Source organism: Parasteatoda tepidariorum, chromosome 1 (genome assembly GCF_043381705.1).
Source record: "Parasteatoda tepidariorum isolate YZ-2023 chromosome 1, CAS_Ptep_4.0, whole genome shotgun sequence".
NCBI lineage: Eukaryota > Metazoa > Arthropoda > Arachnida > Araneae > Theridiidae > Parasteatoda > Parasteatoda tepidariorum.
The window spans coordinates 43,633,060-43,649,247 of NC_092204.1; the positions used below are offsets into that span (position 1 = coordinate 43,633,060).

Consider the following 16,188-nt stretch of genomic DNA (forward strand, 5'->3'; position numbering starts at 1 on the left):
TTTTGACAGTTTTTTCAATGAATTAATTCATAAAAAGGAAGAAAAAACACTTTTCTTAAAAAGTATCAGTTTTTCTTTTGAGTGAACTCTAATAATTACAAGCATTTAGTTTTCTGCAAATATATTATTAGGTGTACAGATCAAAACAATTTAGTGGTTAGAACACTGTTTATTTAAAAATTATCATATTTGCCACCATCATAATTAAATAGGCATGACCCTTCACTCAAAAAGATTGTGCACCCCAATATTAGGGCAATAATCGTTGCACTTTTTTCAGTGCTTTGAAAAATATGTGCTATTTTTTTTCCTGTTAATGTAAATGACAAATCAAAAATGTGCATTATTGAAAAATATTAACTCTTTAATAGGTATCTGCGATGCACACTTTTTTTTTTTCAAAATAACACTCAGATAAAAGAGATAAATAATTCTACCAAACACTTTATAAACCTGAATGTTGAATAAAAAATTCAATGAAAGCTAAGCACTTATTTTTAAGAAGAAGAAAAAATTCCAGCCTTAAAAAAAGTTTTAAGAATAAAAAAATTTTTAAGGATTTTAAGAATCTATAAGAACTTATTCAGTCAAAATGAAAGTAATTAAGAAAATAAAAGTATATTACCTTTCACAGCCTGTGCAAATTTTTCATCAGCTTGTAAGATATTGCCTTTAACTAGCTCTAATGGTCCTGGGCGATGGGATAATCGATCATTCAGATCATCTGCCAGACGAGCTTTCTTCAACTGACGCTGTTTGTCTTGTAAACTTGGATCAATTTTTGTATCTGAAAGATTTGCATTTCAAGTTAAGTTTTGTGATGATGAAAATAATTTTGAAGTACAATAATTTTTATTGAAAACATAAATAGCAGAGGCTACAAAAAAATTTACTTTGAGCTACTAAGTCATTGACATACTAGGAAGATAGAAATAAAAAAATGTAACTTACATAAATCTTTTGAAAAGCTTAATGAACAATGTAAAAATGAATTTTAAACTATAATGTAAAAATTAAATATTTACTAAACCCATTTGAACAATAAAAATTGAAACACAATCAAACATCCATATCACGAGCCATTCATATTACAAGCACTAAAAATTTAGTGATGTCAATGATTTAGGGTACCCAAAATCCTATTTTAAAAAATTTAGTCAAACTAACAATCGTTCTGATATATTAAAAATAGTTATACAAGTATTTACTTCCAAAAAACAATTACTTCAAACAATGTCAATGTATTTGCTTCTTTGTTTGATTTACGCTTTACGGAAAATCTTCTGTTTTATCATCTTTTGAATCTTATTTATGGTTGTTTCAATCTATGTGCAGATATTGGATGATGGATAATTTAGGCAACTTTTCTTTCCAATACCTCAGATGATCTTTCTTATTGGAGCTTCAAGAAATAGTTCTTAAGCAGTTTAAGTTCTTCAGAGATAAGGAAAAAAACATTTTGGGTAATCTAAAATATTTCATGAAATCAAGTGCTTATGTTTTTTCCATCAAAAATCATCTGCTACTTGTTTTCCAACAGTTGACCCCAATTTCATGTTACGCTTTTTAAACTGTACAATCTGGTGTTTCGTCTACCTCTTTTCCTTTTTCATTCACATTTTCAAAATGCCCCTATTTTCATTGTGTTTAAATCATTATATAGATATGTCCAAGCCTTTTTAATTGATATACCTTTAGTTTTCACAATATTTGCTTCTCTGAATTTGGTGTAAAGTTAGATCCTTATTTCAATCTTATTAATTTTTGTTTAATCCTTACTTCATCATTTTATTAATTTCTGGCTGTTAAAACATTTAGCCTTTTTTTTTCAAGATAGAAATTACTTGAAATGATCTTCCAGATTGCACTGTGTTCATAACATAATTTTTCATAATTTATGAGCAACATATTTATATATGTATGTTAAATAATATGTCACATAATAATTTACATAATTACATAAATAATAGAATACAAAAAAATAACAGTTAAGGGTAAAACTTAAAGTTTTATGCTAACTCTAAGGAAAATTTTGGACAATCCCTCGTAAATATTTACTCAGTGTTCAACTGTTTTGATTATTTTGAAACTCTGTAAGGAGTTTCAAAACTCTTACGTAATTTTAACTATACTTTTGTCATTTTTTTTAAACTTTCTTCTCTCAAAAAAAAAAAAAAANTTAATGATTCAAAAAAAAAAAAAAAAAATCACAATAAAATTTTCTGCTCCCACTTCAGATTATTTAATAACTTCAATGAACTAAACAGCACACCTGAGAGTGTTTGGACTCAACAATTACACAAAGAGCAAATAGGGGAATCTGCTTAACTGAATGTGTGCAGATGTTTAGCAAGAATTTTATGATTAATGTTGATGACATAAAAAAGGATCAAAATATGAAACTAACAATTAATTATGATAAATTTATACCTTCTAAAATATGTTGTTGGATTAATGCTTGTCGATCTGGTCTTTTTTGAATTTTATTTTTCAAAAAGTCACCCATCTGAAAAAAAAACAAACAAAAAACAAGTTAATTCAAGACCTACAATTTACAAAACGTTCATTACTTAATACAATTAACATTTTGTCTATATACTACTATATCAGTATAACAAAATAAAAGATTAAAATCATCTATGTACAATCAAATCAGTATCAAAAAATACTTAAAAAGGAGTAAAGTGTTCCCAAATAAAAAAATACAAATACCTTAGCTCTCTCCAACTTTTGACGTTGTTCATAGTAGTGTGGTGGAACTTTTGGAGCTAAACATGAAAATGAAATTTAAGCCATGATTATGAAAAGTAATTAAAATATTTAATATAAAATTGAATAATGTTTAATTGAAAAAAAATAAAACAAATGAAACTTACATGGTATAATACCCTGATCTACCAATTGATTAATTGGTCTTCTATTCATCAACTTCATCTTTAATGCTGAAAAAAAATATTTAAAATTATTAATATCTATTGCACATTCTAAGAAAGTAACAGAGAATAATTTCTTTCAGAATTTTACTGAATATATACAACAATGAACAAGAGAAATATTTCTGTAAAATATTAAGTGACTTTCACTTCAGTTTCTATTTTATTTATTAATAACTTTGAATTTCTTGTTAATTTTAAATGCACGATTATTTAATGTGCACAAAATATATAATTTAAATATTTTAAACTATAATAATTATCTTTGTTATAACCCAGGTTCTTGTCTTCCAATCAGGACTTTTTCTGAACTTTAAACAACTGGTTTCAAAAAATAAATAAAAATTATGTTGTTTAACAGGAAAGTTGCATGTAGCAGGGAAATTTCAATACAATTTCCCCAGGTGCCAATTAAATAAAGTGATGAAGTTTCAACAGTTACATAGAGCAAAATTTATTTTGGAAGTTTTATTATACAATGAAAAATTTCTGGCTCTGCTTTGGTTCTTTCTACTTCAAACAAGTTACAGATTCCATATTTAATATTCTAACTTTTTAAAATCCATGTATTAGCCATGTTTATCATATTTTAACACTACAATTTTAATCACATCTTTTAAAAATTAAATATTAATAGGACCTAAGACAAGAAGATCAGGGAGTTCACAGTTGCATAAGAGGCCTCAGACTACAGAAGGTCTGGGTATAATCATTAAAAAAAGAAATTACTATTTCCTATACAAAACTTCTCCAGCATATATTTTAGTGTCATTAAAATATAAATTTTAATTGGCAAATTTTTATTACTTTATTACTAAAAAAAATTAAATTAAAATCAAAGGCTAGAAATTCTCTCTCTCTCTCTATATATATATATATATATTTTTTAACGGAATCTGAATTTTAAAATTCCACCGCAATTAACAAATACTTTCTGGACTTCAACATAACATTACAATTCAATTAGTGAAAACTGCAGATAAAATATTTATTAATGGTTGGATAGGTCATTATATAGGAAAAATATTAATCAAATTTTAATCAAAATTTTTCCTTAGAAATTTTTATTTTAACATGTTTTTGTTATTAATCAAATAATAATTTTTATCCATTACTTTAGCAAAAATAGCACGAAAATACACGATTAAATTTTTCTTAAAAATCCTAATCAATTTTAGGTAATAATTCTTTTTTTTTTTTTTTTGAAAATTGTACAAAGGAATAGTTTTGTAGTGAATGTGCATGTAGACTTATCTAAGGACCTAAAGATCTATTTTTATATAGCTAGAAATTTAAATTTTCATTTGGTTAGTGTGTGTTCATTTTTAAAGTATAGAAAATTTCCAAACACACTCTATTTTATTAAAGCATAAGGTTCTTTGTCGCAAAAGAAATAATTGTAAAAAATGTTGAAAAAGTCTACGCAGTGTATAATAAAGACAGGCTTGGGCGCATTTACTGGAAAAAGGTTTCAGATTTCATCGGCTCGGATTCATAAAATTTTTATTAATTTCTTTTTTATTTTAAAACAATTTTATACTTTAGTACTTAAAAACAAGTTATAGATCACATGTTCAATGTTCAAATTTTTTTCTTTTTAAACTTATGTATTAACCACATACTGATCATTAGGAAAAATAAACAAATTTAAATCAACAATTTTCTTTTATTTCACGGTCACTGTTTCTTGTCTTATTAATCAAATTATAATTTTTAGCCATTACTTCAGTCAAAATGGCACGAAAATACATGGGTAACTAACATAAAAAATCAAACTTCATTTAATTATAATTCAAAATTACACTGAATTATTATTATATCAAAATTAATGTTTAAGCAAAAGTTTACTACTTTCGAATAAACAACTTTTTTTTACTACTTTAAAACAGGTATTAAGTTTAAAAAAATATATAAAATTCATGTGGTATAAAAAATTATAGCAATCTGCCTTTTTAACTTCAAAGGCCAAGTAGTGAGACTAAAATTATCGGCTTTTATCCAACGTGTACCATGGACTTTAGCTGACTTCGGCTCTAAATAATCCCACGTAAGTATGAATTTATCTCTAGAACATAACAATGAATTTTTTTTTTAAAAAAGGAAAAATTATACATGTTGTGGCAGTCAAACTCTAAAAATGTGAATGCAAAAATATTAAAGAAAAACACTTACATTCTTTGTTTTTATCCATGGCTAATTGTAGAGATGCCTCGTCCACTTGGGCCTTAGGTGGGGACTTAGAATCTCTTATGTGATGGAGGGCAGCGATCATGCTTTGATAGAGAGCATGCTCTTTCTCATCATTGTCATTCATGACTAACAGGGACACATAGCAAATAACACTGCTTCACTGATCAGAAATAAGAAAACTAAGCATTCAGGAACTCCATAGTGACTAAAATAAGAAAAACACAATTTCAATAACATAAAAAATTTTACTTGCAAAATAAACATCAAGTAATAAATAAATGCGTTAATCAAGAATAAAAATCAAGAAAATTTAGTCACGAAAGGAGAAGTAGTTAAAAGATATTACTAGTCCTTACAAATTTTCAATACGCCATTTACATGCCTCTATTATAATACATTAAAAAGTAAACTTAAATAAAAAATTACAATTCAGAGAAAGTGTAATGTTAACAATTATGATGAAATATGCTATTGTGTGCAAAAATATAGACCAAAATATGAAACTAAAACAGCACATCTTTTTACATTAGTAGCCGGTCCTGGGGACCACTAACAATTATTTTAATACAGACTGAATCACATTTTATTGATCCTTTATATTCCATTATATTATTAGTCAATAATATAAGGAAACATTTATATTAACGCTATATACATAAGATGCCTGGAGACTGACTTAACCCTTAGCTTCTGTGCAACAAGTCTGGCATTCTGTCCTTGAACATGGAAAGGTTTTCTCTGCCTTTCATCTCTTCAGTTTGTCAATAAAATTAGTACCAAGCATGCTTGGGGACTGAACACTGGAACTTTTGAGTTTGCTGACCTCTCAACCGGAACGTCTGTAACAGCACCCCAGAGCCCAAGGTCAAGAAAACTGGGATGGCCTTAGCCCTCTATTTGTTGTTGCAGCACAGTTTTTAATTTAGTTTATATGCATAAACACTATATTAAAACATTGATATTTCTACATATTATGAACAAACTGCAAAAGTTTTTGTCCAATATGAAACTAATTGAAATAAAACACAATTTTTATTTACAAATAATGTATTTTCCATCCTTTTCTCGCTATGTTTAAGAAATTTTTGAATTCATTTTTTCTATAAAATTGTGTGGTTTTTATTATAAGATAGCTAAAAAGGGTTTTAATTTTTTCAGCATGTTCACCTTTTTTTCTTATTCTAATTATTTTGCCAAGAACAGAATTTATCAGCATTGACAAGATCAGGGGATTATGGGGTGGATCTCTCCTCTCAACGAACAATATTCTTACCCTATCTGTGGTAGGAGAGATCTTTAAATTGACCAACTGCAAACATTTTACTTGCATTTCAATATTAATTTACGCAAATTGCTTACAGTACTTCTCTACAATTGTTTGTTGGTTGTATTTTTCCGCAATCTTATCAGAAACATAAAACTTTTTTTATACAGTTAAGAATATGTACAAAATTTTGTATGACTTAATACAGTTCCTGGTGTCTATTAAAATCATGTCCATTCTGAGAGCATTTAATTTTATAAGGCGGACTATTTTATAAACCAGAATGTCTATAGTTGAGGGGGAGAAAAGTTGCATAACTTTATTAACACATTAAATTAAAAACTAAATTGATTACTACATTTATATTTTATTTTTACTCATCTACATTTGGCATTTAAATTAAACATGAGCTACCTTTCTTAATTTACAGAAGGGCCTTAAAATGCTGGTACATTTGATTACAATAATTTTCGGGAGTAAACATTGCCTCAAAGTTTATACAAATTTTTGTTATTTTCAATATTTCCTTCTCAAATCTAAAGTTTAATTAAAAATATCAAGCACTTCCGGCATCTAAAGACAGATTTACGTTACTGAATGAGCAATTATCATGGGCGCTATAGGTGCCCAATTTATGAGAGGGACAAAAGTAAAATACTCAGTCAAAATACTCTTTAAATTTCACACATAAGAAAAAAATATTTCTAACGTCTGCAAAAAAATTAATAAAAACTCTTTTTCGTTTTGACTTTAGTGAATTTCAATAGATAGAATTCATAAAAATTTTCTTTGCCTGAAATATTGAGGGGGCATTTTAGGAGATACAAGTTTTCTTAATTCGCAAACAGCTTTAATTTGGATTTTTTATACTCCCTGTTTTGGTTTCATAATTTTTTTTAAACTATCACTCTTCAATTTCTTTAAAAAATATGTTCCATACATCTCGCATGCACACCAGCAACACAGTTCTTTTTTTTTTGTAGGGGGGAAGTACGAAATTTGTTATTTATATGCTTTCAAAATTTGAGAAATAGAAAACTCTAATTCAGAGAAGAAATTGCATAGTTTTTATTTATCTTTTAAACATATACTCTAAAAAATTTGATTTCAAATAATGGCAATAATGATTTTATAAAAAGATGGTTTTAGCATGTTATGATGTTGTAATGATTCTGTTCTTGCAGATTCGGATATAAAAAGCTACTGCATTTACAATCAATTAGTCTTACTCGTGACTGTCAGTGTATAATAATTAAAATCAGAAAATTCAAAGCTTTCAAATTAAAAGTGATATTATAGTGAAATAAAGAATAAAAAATATTTTTGATGATGAATTTTTAATTTTAATTTGAACACTTTTTTACTTAAAAACTATCCAGAGTCACTGTCACTAAAAATCATCTAACTCATTCCATAAGCTGAATAAAAACGAAAAATTTTACAAAACAAAATTCAGGTTTATAAATTCGCTGTGTTCTGGGTCACACCCCACCATTTGAAGATCCTAGAGAACTATTTTAAAATAATGATACACACCTAGTTGATCCATAAACTTGAAATAAAAATGCATTTTAAAAATTGGTGACCGCTAAACCACTAACATAAAATGTGATAAATAAAGCAGATGGAGAGGGCTTTTCAGATTATCAGGGTCAAAAATGATTAGATATAAATCACGATATTTAAAATATATCATTATTCTAATATCAATTACATTAATCCTTGTTGAAATATTAAAAATTTGAATTGTCTTAAAAAAGTAATTAACTTAGTAAGAAAAGGATACGCGAATATTAATTCGTTTATTTATTTTAACTTTTTGGTGAAGAAGAGTATTATTATAATTATATAATTTAATATTTTTTACAGGTGTGTGGGAGTAAAAGTTAAAGTCTTTTTTCTTTTTTTTTTTTTTTTTTTAATGAGCGTTTACTTTATAAAATCCATTATTAAAAGCACAAACTTTTTATTAACCATAATAAGCGCTACTTGAAAGATTAAACAAATATTAAAATTAAAAAATATATATATACAAATTAAGTCTATCAATATGTAAATCATTCTCAATCATATATCAACAAAACGATCGGAAAAAAAATTAAAACAGTGTAGTACATTCATGATCTTTTAAACTATAAATAAGAAATGTGAATTTAGTAATGATCCGAAAAATGTCCGGGTTCATGATAAAATATTTTGTTGGATAAGTATCTCTTCAAACCACTAAGGTCGTAGGGTTAAGTATGTCTGAAGAATAAATAGACTGATTTGAGGACGTCATCTTTTAAGAAAAAATCATCAATTGATAGATCCTCTATCCATTAAACATAAAATAAAAACAAACGAACATTTTATAAAAATTATATTTTACAAAATATATTTTACACAATATATATTTTACACAATATATATTTTACACAATATATATTTTACAAAATATATTTTACAAAAATAATATAATATTTTTCAATATATTTTGTAAAATATAATTTATAAAATTTAATAAATTATATTTTACAAAATATTACATTTTACAAAAAGTCAAAATATATTAAATTATAAACATCATAAAGGATATATTACAAGCAACAATTAGAAGATATGTCAAAAATAAAATGTTCCAATGATGCACATTTGAATGTGTATTTTCAAATAACTCTTTTGTAGCTGGTTATGCCAATTATTAATTAAATTTAAATCAAATTGATTTTTTTTAATCTAAACGAAATTAAATTCAGCTTATTACAAGATTTCCGTTCATTTATTTCTTCCCAAGTTCTATAATTTAGATTTTTTTTAAATTTTAATGAGCATTTTTAAATAAGTTTTTTCATAGCTGGTTATGACGAATTTTCATTCAATTTAAATAAAATTGATTTTTTTTTAATCTACACAAAATTCGATTTAGCACATTACAGGAGTTTCATTACTTTATTTTTCAAATTTAAATATGCCTTTTTGCCCCCTTCCTTCCCGGCTATGAATGAAGTATGGTTAATTTTATGAGAAAATCGATATAAAAAAAATTTAAATTTTTAATCAATGTTTTTAAATTCAATAAATCGATAAAAATAGAACATTTTCGATACGATCAATTAAGAAGACAGATTTAAAGATTAAAATTATATCGTTCGAGATTCGGATTATCAGTACCTTTGTAATTACCATAACCAGTCTGACGCGTCTCACTGTGAAGCCCCAAAAAGAAAAAAATATTCCTAATAGTATTTTTCTTTTTATATTAAACCTCAGTTAGCGAGCAAAGCTAGACAGAAAAAGCTCCGCTGCTTAGATTTTACCTCTTGTGTCTCTACTGTTCAGAAGCATCGATAAATTTTGTAAGGAGGCTCTTTAAACTTTGCCCTTTCGCGGAACACTTGCGAGAATAAGTCACTTAGACCCACATAAATATAAATTTTTCTTTTCTAATTTCATTGTCAAAAAGAACAACTTAAATTTGTTTTCCTATTTTATTTTCTTCAAATTTTATACGTTCGTAATTTTTTTTATTTTATGTATACTACATTAGAGGCTCCTAGAAGTAAGAGTTTTGTGCTTAATAATCACAGCTTAACTAATCATTTAAAATGTTTACATTAATCTTATTTTTTTCAGTTTTGTGTTCAACATAATTTTTTGCGGCGAAGACGCCAAGAAATGTGACCACTTCCGTCTTTTTTCCTATCCCCCCCCCCATAAGAATAAAATAGAAAACGATGCTTTTCAAATTTTCAACACCAAATTTAAATTTTTTATAGTTAATTTTTTTCCAAACATGATCGATTTAGGGCAGCGGTTCCCAATTTTTTCCAGCAATGAAATCCTACATGGTCGACCTTCAATCGGCGGAACCCTGAGACTTAATAAATTTCATTAGCAATTGTGAATTAATAACTAAGAAACTATTAATTATTTTAAAAATATGCAATAATCTAAATTTTTAATTACTTTGAAAATATTCAGTTAATGAAGTTTAGTTAATTAAGTTAATTAAATTTTTTCATCACATCGTTTTATCAATTAAAAATAAATAAAAATCTTAAAATTGGATTTTATGTCAGACAGTTGAATTCACAGGTCGGGAACGGTATCTACTCTAGTTCTAAATTTAATTTTAGTTCATACTTTAACTGAAAATGAATGATATGAATGGTTTTCATTAAAATAAAAGCAAAAAAGTTAGAAAATAAAAGATGAATTTAATAAAAAATGAATCATTAAATGAGTATCAATTTAAAAAAAGGTTTCAAAAATTATAACTGGTTAAAAAATTTCCAAACTATCGGAACTCTTGTGACCCTTCCAAGGAACCGTAGGGTTCCGCGGAACACCATTTGGAGACCACTGTACTACAGGACGCGGAATCCTCGACAAATATTCAGTTTGCCCCACTATTACGATATTTGTTCATCTTCACTAGAAAAAAAATTTTCACTTTTTTTTAAATTAAAATTAACCAATTTCAATTTGCATATTCAATATTCCCCTATTACAGCTTTATTTTTATTCTAAAAAGACCAAAAGAATAAATCGAGATTTAAAAAGAAAACGAGAGGAAGAGTAGAAAAAAAAAGTTCCTTTTTTAGCACAGTTTTTACCTTCCCGTCAAGTGAGACACGTGAGCCAAGAAGTATAGTAAAATTGTGTCTGAAACACCGGAGAAAGTAAGGAGATAAAAAAAAGGAAAGAAAAAAAAGAAAACAGTTCCACAGATAAACGGACGTGGCTTACATCCAGGCATTACGTGAAAGCAGGAAGTAAGCACAAAATGCTCTTCTATCTATCGAAATAAAATACTGTCTTGTCTACAAATGAGTTAAGTAATTCCTCGGAGAAAAAAAAATGCACGCTACCGATAAAACATTTCTATAAGAGACTAATTCTAATTAAAGAGGCTCGATCAAATTTTGTTACGAAGTTTTCACATCGGATTTTGTTACCACATCAAATTGATCTTAAATTGAAAGAAGTGCACAAATTTTTCATCTCTAACTTGAAACCCCTCCTCCCAATAACTCTTGACAATCAGATTGCTGAACGATATAATTTTAAATAGTAAGAATGAGCAAAATATCGTCTTATTTTCGTTTTTAACATCTTAAATGTCATCGAATCACAACTGCTTAAAAAAATGACAAAAAGGCAACAAAAGACGTACTGTTTTCTATACTATAACTTCCATCTCTAACGTATCTACTTATATTGTCCAGATAAAAACAAATTGCCAAATATCCATGGCTTTATAAATTCCAATCATGAAATATGCAATTTAATATGAGATAACAATGTAGTGAACAATTCATCATTTCAGCTACTATTTCAATTTTGAGTAATCGTGTCATAAGATATATATTTTTTCATGTAAACAAGGTTAAATTATGACTTTAAGCTTGTTTATTTCTTCACTAAAGTTTTAAAAAAAAAAAAAAAAAAAAAAAAAAAAAAAAAAAAANAAAAAAAAAAAAAAAAAAAAAAAAAAAAAAAAAAAAAAAAAAAAAAAAAGACATTTCGCAATCACAAATAATAAAATAAAATAAATAAAAAAATCGTCAAAATATCGAATTGTTTGAAAACAAGCCTTTTATACGTTTTGCTATTACTTCTCATACACGAGTAAACAACCCTGGGCATTAACCATTATCACACCCGTTTTTTAGTTATTAAAAGTAAGGGTGAGGCATTTACACAAAAATTACCCAATACTATTATGAATGTTACGTTTTTACTGTCTTCACATAAGGATTGTAAAGGATGTAATAAAACGAAAGAAAAACGAATTATATAACGATACCATTATATAATTAATTTTTCGTTTCTACTTTAAATACAAGGTCCGGCTATTAATTTCCAGGACTGACGTAACTGTAGGAGANTTTTCTTAATTATCATTCTCCACTACTAAAACGTGGTTTTTAAAAATATTACTTTTTATTTTGAATTTTTTTAAGATTATTTCCAAAAAAAAATTTTTTAGTTGGGTTTAACAATAAAAAAAACAGCTTTTTGTAGCGATTCAGAAAACCGGAAAAATCAGTTATCCGGAATAGCGATGGTCCCGATAGTTCCGGATAATCGGTTCCCTACTGTAGTTCGGTCCATCAAAATAAAGATTAACATTATTCAGTATCATCTGGCATAATACTGTTGGCTTAAGGCAGCTCATACTTATATATTCGAGGGGCCGTAAAAAATCTAGCATGAAAATATACAGTATCAGTGCAGCTGTAATCGGCACCCATAAAATATTTTGTACCAACATAAGAGTATATTTGGTACCTATTAAAACTGTACCAATTGCCATAATGCCAGTAGCCAAAAATTACCAAGAAGTATTACCACTATTGAGCATCACCTGTGTCAATAATAGTATGACGACTTCATTCTGATTTTTAGTTCATACAGCATATTTTTTTTTTTTTTCCATCAGCATTTAGTTCATACAGCATTTTTTTTTCAAATAACCTGACATAAGGAATAAAAAATAATTAAGTCTAAAAGAACGCACGATAAACAATTTTTCTGATTAAAGCTAGCAAACATCACTCATGTTATCTTTAAAATATTTGACAAGACTGAATCGTTATAGACGATTAATTATTATAATTTATATTATTATAATTGTTTATTTAAAAACAAGGAATTCCACTAAGCCAATGAGAAAATTCCATATTTTAAATGTCTCTGAATTAAAAATATAATTTTAAAAAAAATCAAAACTTGGGTTTCGTATTTATTTACAATTGTACTCATTTTGTCTCAAATTGAATGTCGTATTTTAAGAGCATACGATATGCCAGCAATCCGGTAAGCAGACACACAAATTCTTTATTTTATTATATGAATCGATAAATTTAGCAATCACGGCAGTTACCATTTTTTATAATTCAAGGTCATTTCAGAATGAGTTTTCATTATGATGGTTATTAAGGTTGCTTGCTTATTCACGCTTGGTAATTAAGCTAACGGCTAGGAACCCCATCTAGAGTTCTGTCGTATTTCTCCTTCGCACTCAGTAATAGCCAACACTGCAGGAATTATCTCAGCATTGAAGTAGTAAGATAGATGCAATTTCCACAAATTAACCAGATTGTCTCTTACCAATCGCGAATGAATATGCTATATAAGTGATTATTAGCGTATAATTTAGTGATTAAAGACCGCACCTATCTAAAAAGGAGAAGAAAAAAAACTCCATGAAAACATTTGCAATCACAGAGAGATGCAGTTTAAACTTCCTTTTATCTAAAATCGAAAATGGTAATTTTTTTAAAAATAAATTAGCGTTTCCCAATGTTCAAACCCACGCCTTACGGTAGAGGGTGGAATCTGTGTGAATGTTAAGGGGGCAGTGACAACTTGTTTTGTGTCATGAACAAAGCTCGTATTTTTGTTCCATTCAATAAATAAGTCTTTTCTTATTGTTGTTATTATTAAAATTGCGTCACAAACAAGCACCTAAGTTGAATGGCTTAGGTGTACTGCTTAGACGATTAAGAAACATTGGTTAATAAATGCTTTGATAATAAAACAAGATATATAACAAACAAAAATGGTCCACGAATTCATGCAAAATAATCTTGTTGACGCGAAAAAAGTTTGGCTAAAACATATTTTTTGAATTTCCGTTACGGTTTTTAAGACTAGCAAACATATTAAAGTTTAAGTTCATCTGTTATTTACTTCCACCCCTTCTCTAACATAAAAAAGCATTATTACTATTAGTTTTAATTCTTATCTTATCAATTAAATGACATGAAAATATTTTGGAAAATAAAAACTAATAGTAAAAAAGAGTAATTTCAGAAAAACGTGTCGCGACTAAGTTTTCTATCGTCTCAACGTGAAGTGGTTACAAATGGATTTTTAAGTCTTAAGAAGACAACTAAGATATATCTTTGTCCTTTCTTGTCTGTATAACAAGTTTATAAAAATACTTTTGAAAACAACCACTTTAATGTCACAAGGTCTTGGTTGTATGAGATATTTTAAATATCTCCAAAAATAAATATTCCAGAGAGAAATTAAACTATGTATAATAAATAAATAAAGAGATTGATTGAATGTACACAGAATCTTAATTTGCATTACACAAATAATTGTTATTCATGTTCAATATCGATTTATAAAATTTTTTCAAAAAGTGGTCCTTCGAACCAGCGACTAATTTTTCTTAATTTCTATTACTGACGCACAGACGATTAAAAAAATATATATATTCGAATGCAAAAATAAGCTTCTTATAGTTTCACTTAGAAGAGAGAGTACCATGTGAATACTACGTCAAAATAACTCCTGATATTAAGTTAATTGCTATTGAAATACACATTACACACACTACAGAAGAAACAAAAACTACGAACTATTGGGGGCGGGGGAGATGATTTTCGTACTAATAATTGGATTTTCATTGCTCAGAGTCATGGTCTTCGCAATATGCTGCATGATAACTGCCAACTTTACAGTGTTGCCCCAGAAGTTCAGTCAAAATTTAGCCCTTTTTAATAATATTTTAACTTTTCTCTTTTACACAAAAATTAAAAATACACCCTAAACTAATTAGTTTACCTTAAGATTTTAACTAGCTGAAGGGTAAATTTTATCTAAATCAACAAAAAAATTTGATTTATAAAAATTAAAAATGTTACATTAAATTGCTTAAATTTATAAACATTACATTAAAAATTTGAGGAAAAAAATCGGAAGGACAACTCTTTTTTCAAAATCAATCTATATTAACAATGACACTTTAATGTGATTCCCATTTAAAAAATAGCATTAATTGGATGCACACATTTTATTTTTACGACCAAAACAATTTTTTTCAACAAATTACACCAATTAACTATTCATTGCTCGTCCCATCCATCCACAATTCCTTTGTAATGATCCCTCAGACGTGCACTGTTCTAAAATAATGCATATAATCTTAAATGCAGGTAAGGCCATCGCTAAAAGAGAATTTAAAACTGCAGGAAGATCAAAACAAACACCCGAGGTGGGGAAAGAAAAAAAAAAAAGAACTAGAGAAACAGTTTTAACCTTGACACAAGTGATCTTCAGGAAGGAGAAATGATAGAATGAAAGTAACAAATCAGTAAATTTGTTAATGTAACTTGAAACGCAGTAAGAAACCAAAAATTTTCGCAGTTTAAATTGAAAAGAATAACCTTAATGAATACATTTTTTTGAACAATTACAAAAATATAATACGTACTTTCATGCTGAATATGTACTGAACAGACACTATACTAGATATGAAATGGTTTTTTTCGAACAATTCTAAATTTTTTTAAAATTAAGGTTAGCAATATTTCATTGCAACCTATTTCAGGATTCATTTGAAATTTAATGGATTTCAGAAAAAGATGCTACACATATTTTGTAATATGTGTAGCATCTTTTTCTGATACATGTTAAATTTACTTCCTTATTTTGTGTCTTTATTAAAAAAAATCGTATGGGCCGCCACCGAAGCTATTTTGCATGTTCAATTAAATATTACATTTTGTATTGCTGCGTAAAAACTATAAAAAAATTAACATGTGATATAGTTTGAGAAATATTAACTTAAACTCACAGGAAAAATACTATGCGGGTCGCTCTACGGGCAGCAAGAATGCAACAATCGAGTTTAAATTTAGAATGCTGAAAAGACAATACTTGTTTATGAACTTAAGAGTTTTTTTTTAAAAAATTCCGATCTGTTCAAAAAGTCATAGCAATTTTTTTTCTTTTTACAGCCGTTTTTTTTTTTTTTTTTTTTTTTTTTTTTTTTTTTTTTTTTTTTTTTTTTTTTTTTTT

The 16,188-nt window shown here is 27.2% G+C and overlaps 1 protein-coding gene across 3 annotated transcripts in view; it reads right to left on the reverse strand.

Moving 5' to 3' along the window:
* Positions 1-16,188, reverse strand: part of LOC107438748 (myocardin-related transcription factor A) — a 45,670-nt gene that overhangs the window by 17,345 nt on the left and 12,137 nt on the right. For all 3 annotated transcript variants that reach the window (XR_011636507.1, XM_016051103.3, XM_016051104.3), the window contains 5 exons: positions 5,106-5,328; positions 2,877-2,942; positions 2,713-2,768; positions 2,431-2,506; positions 626-787 (listed from right to left, as the gene is read on the reverse strand). Coding sequence is in view for 2 of the 3 variants with exons in the window: in XM_016051103.3 (XP_015906589.1) it covers positions 626-787; positions 2,431-2,506; positions 2,713-2,768; positions 2,877-2,942; positions 5,106-5,247 (502 nt within the window). In the remaining variant the exon portion in view is untranslated. The remainder of the gene's footprint in view (positions 1-625; positions 788-2,430; positions 2,507-2,712; positions 2,769-2,876; positions 2,943-5,105; positions 5,329-16,188) is intronic.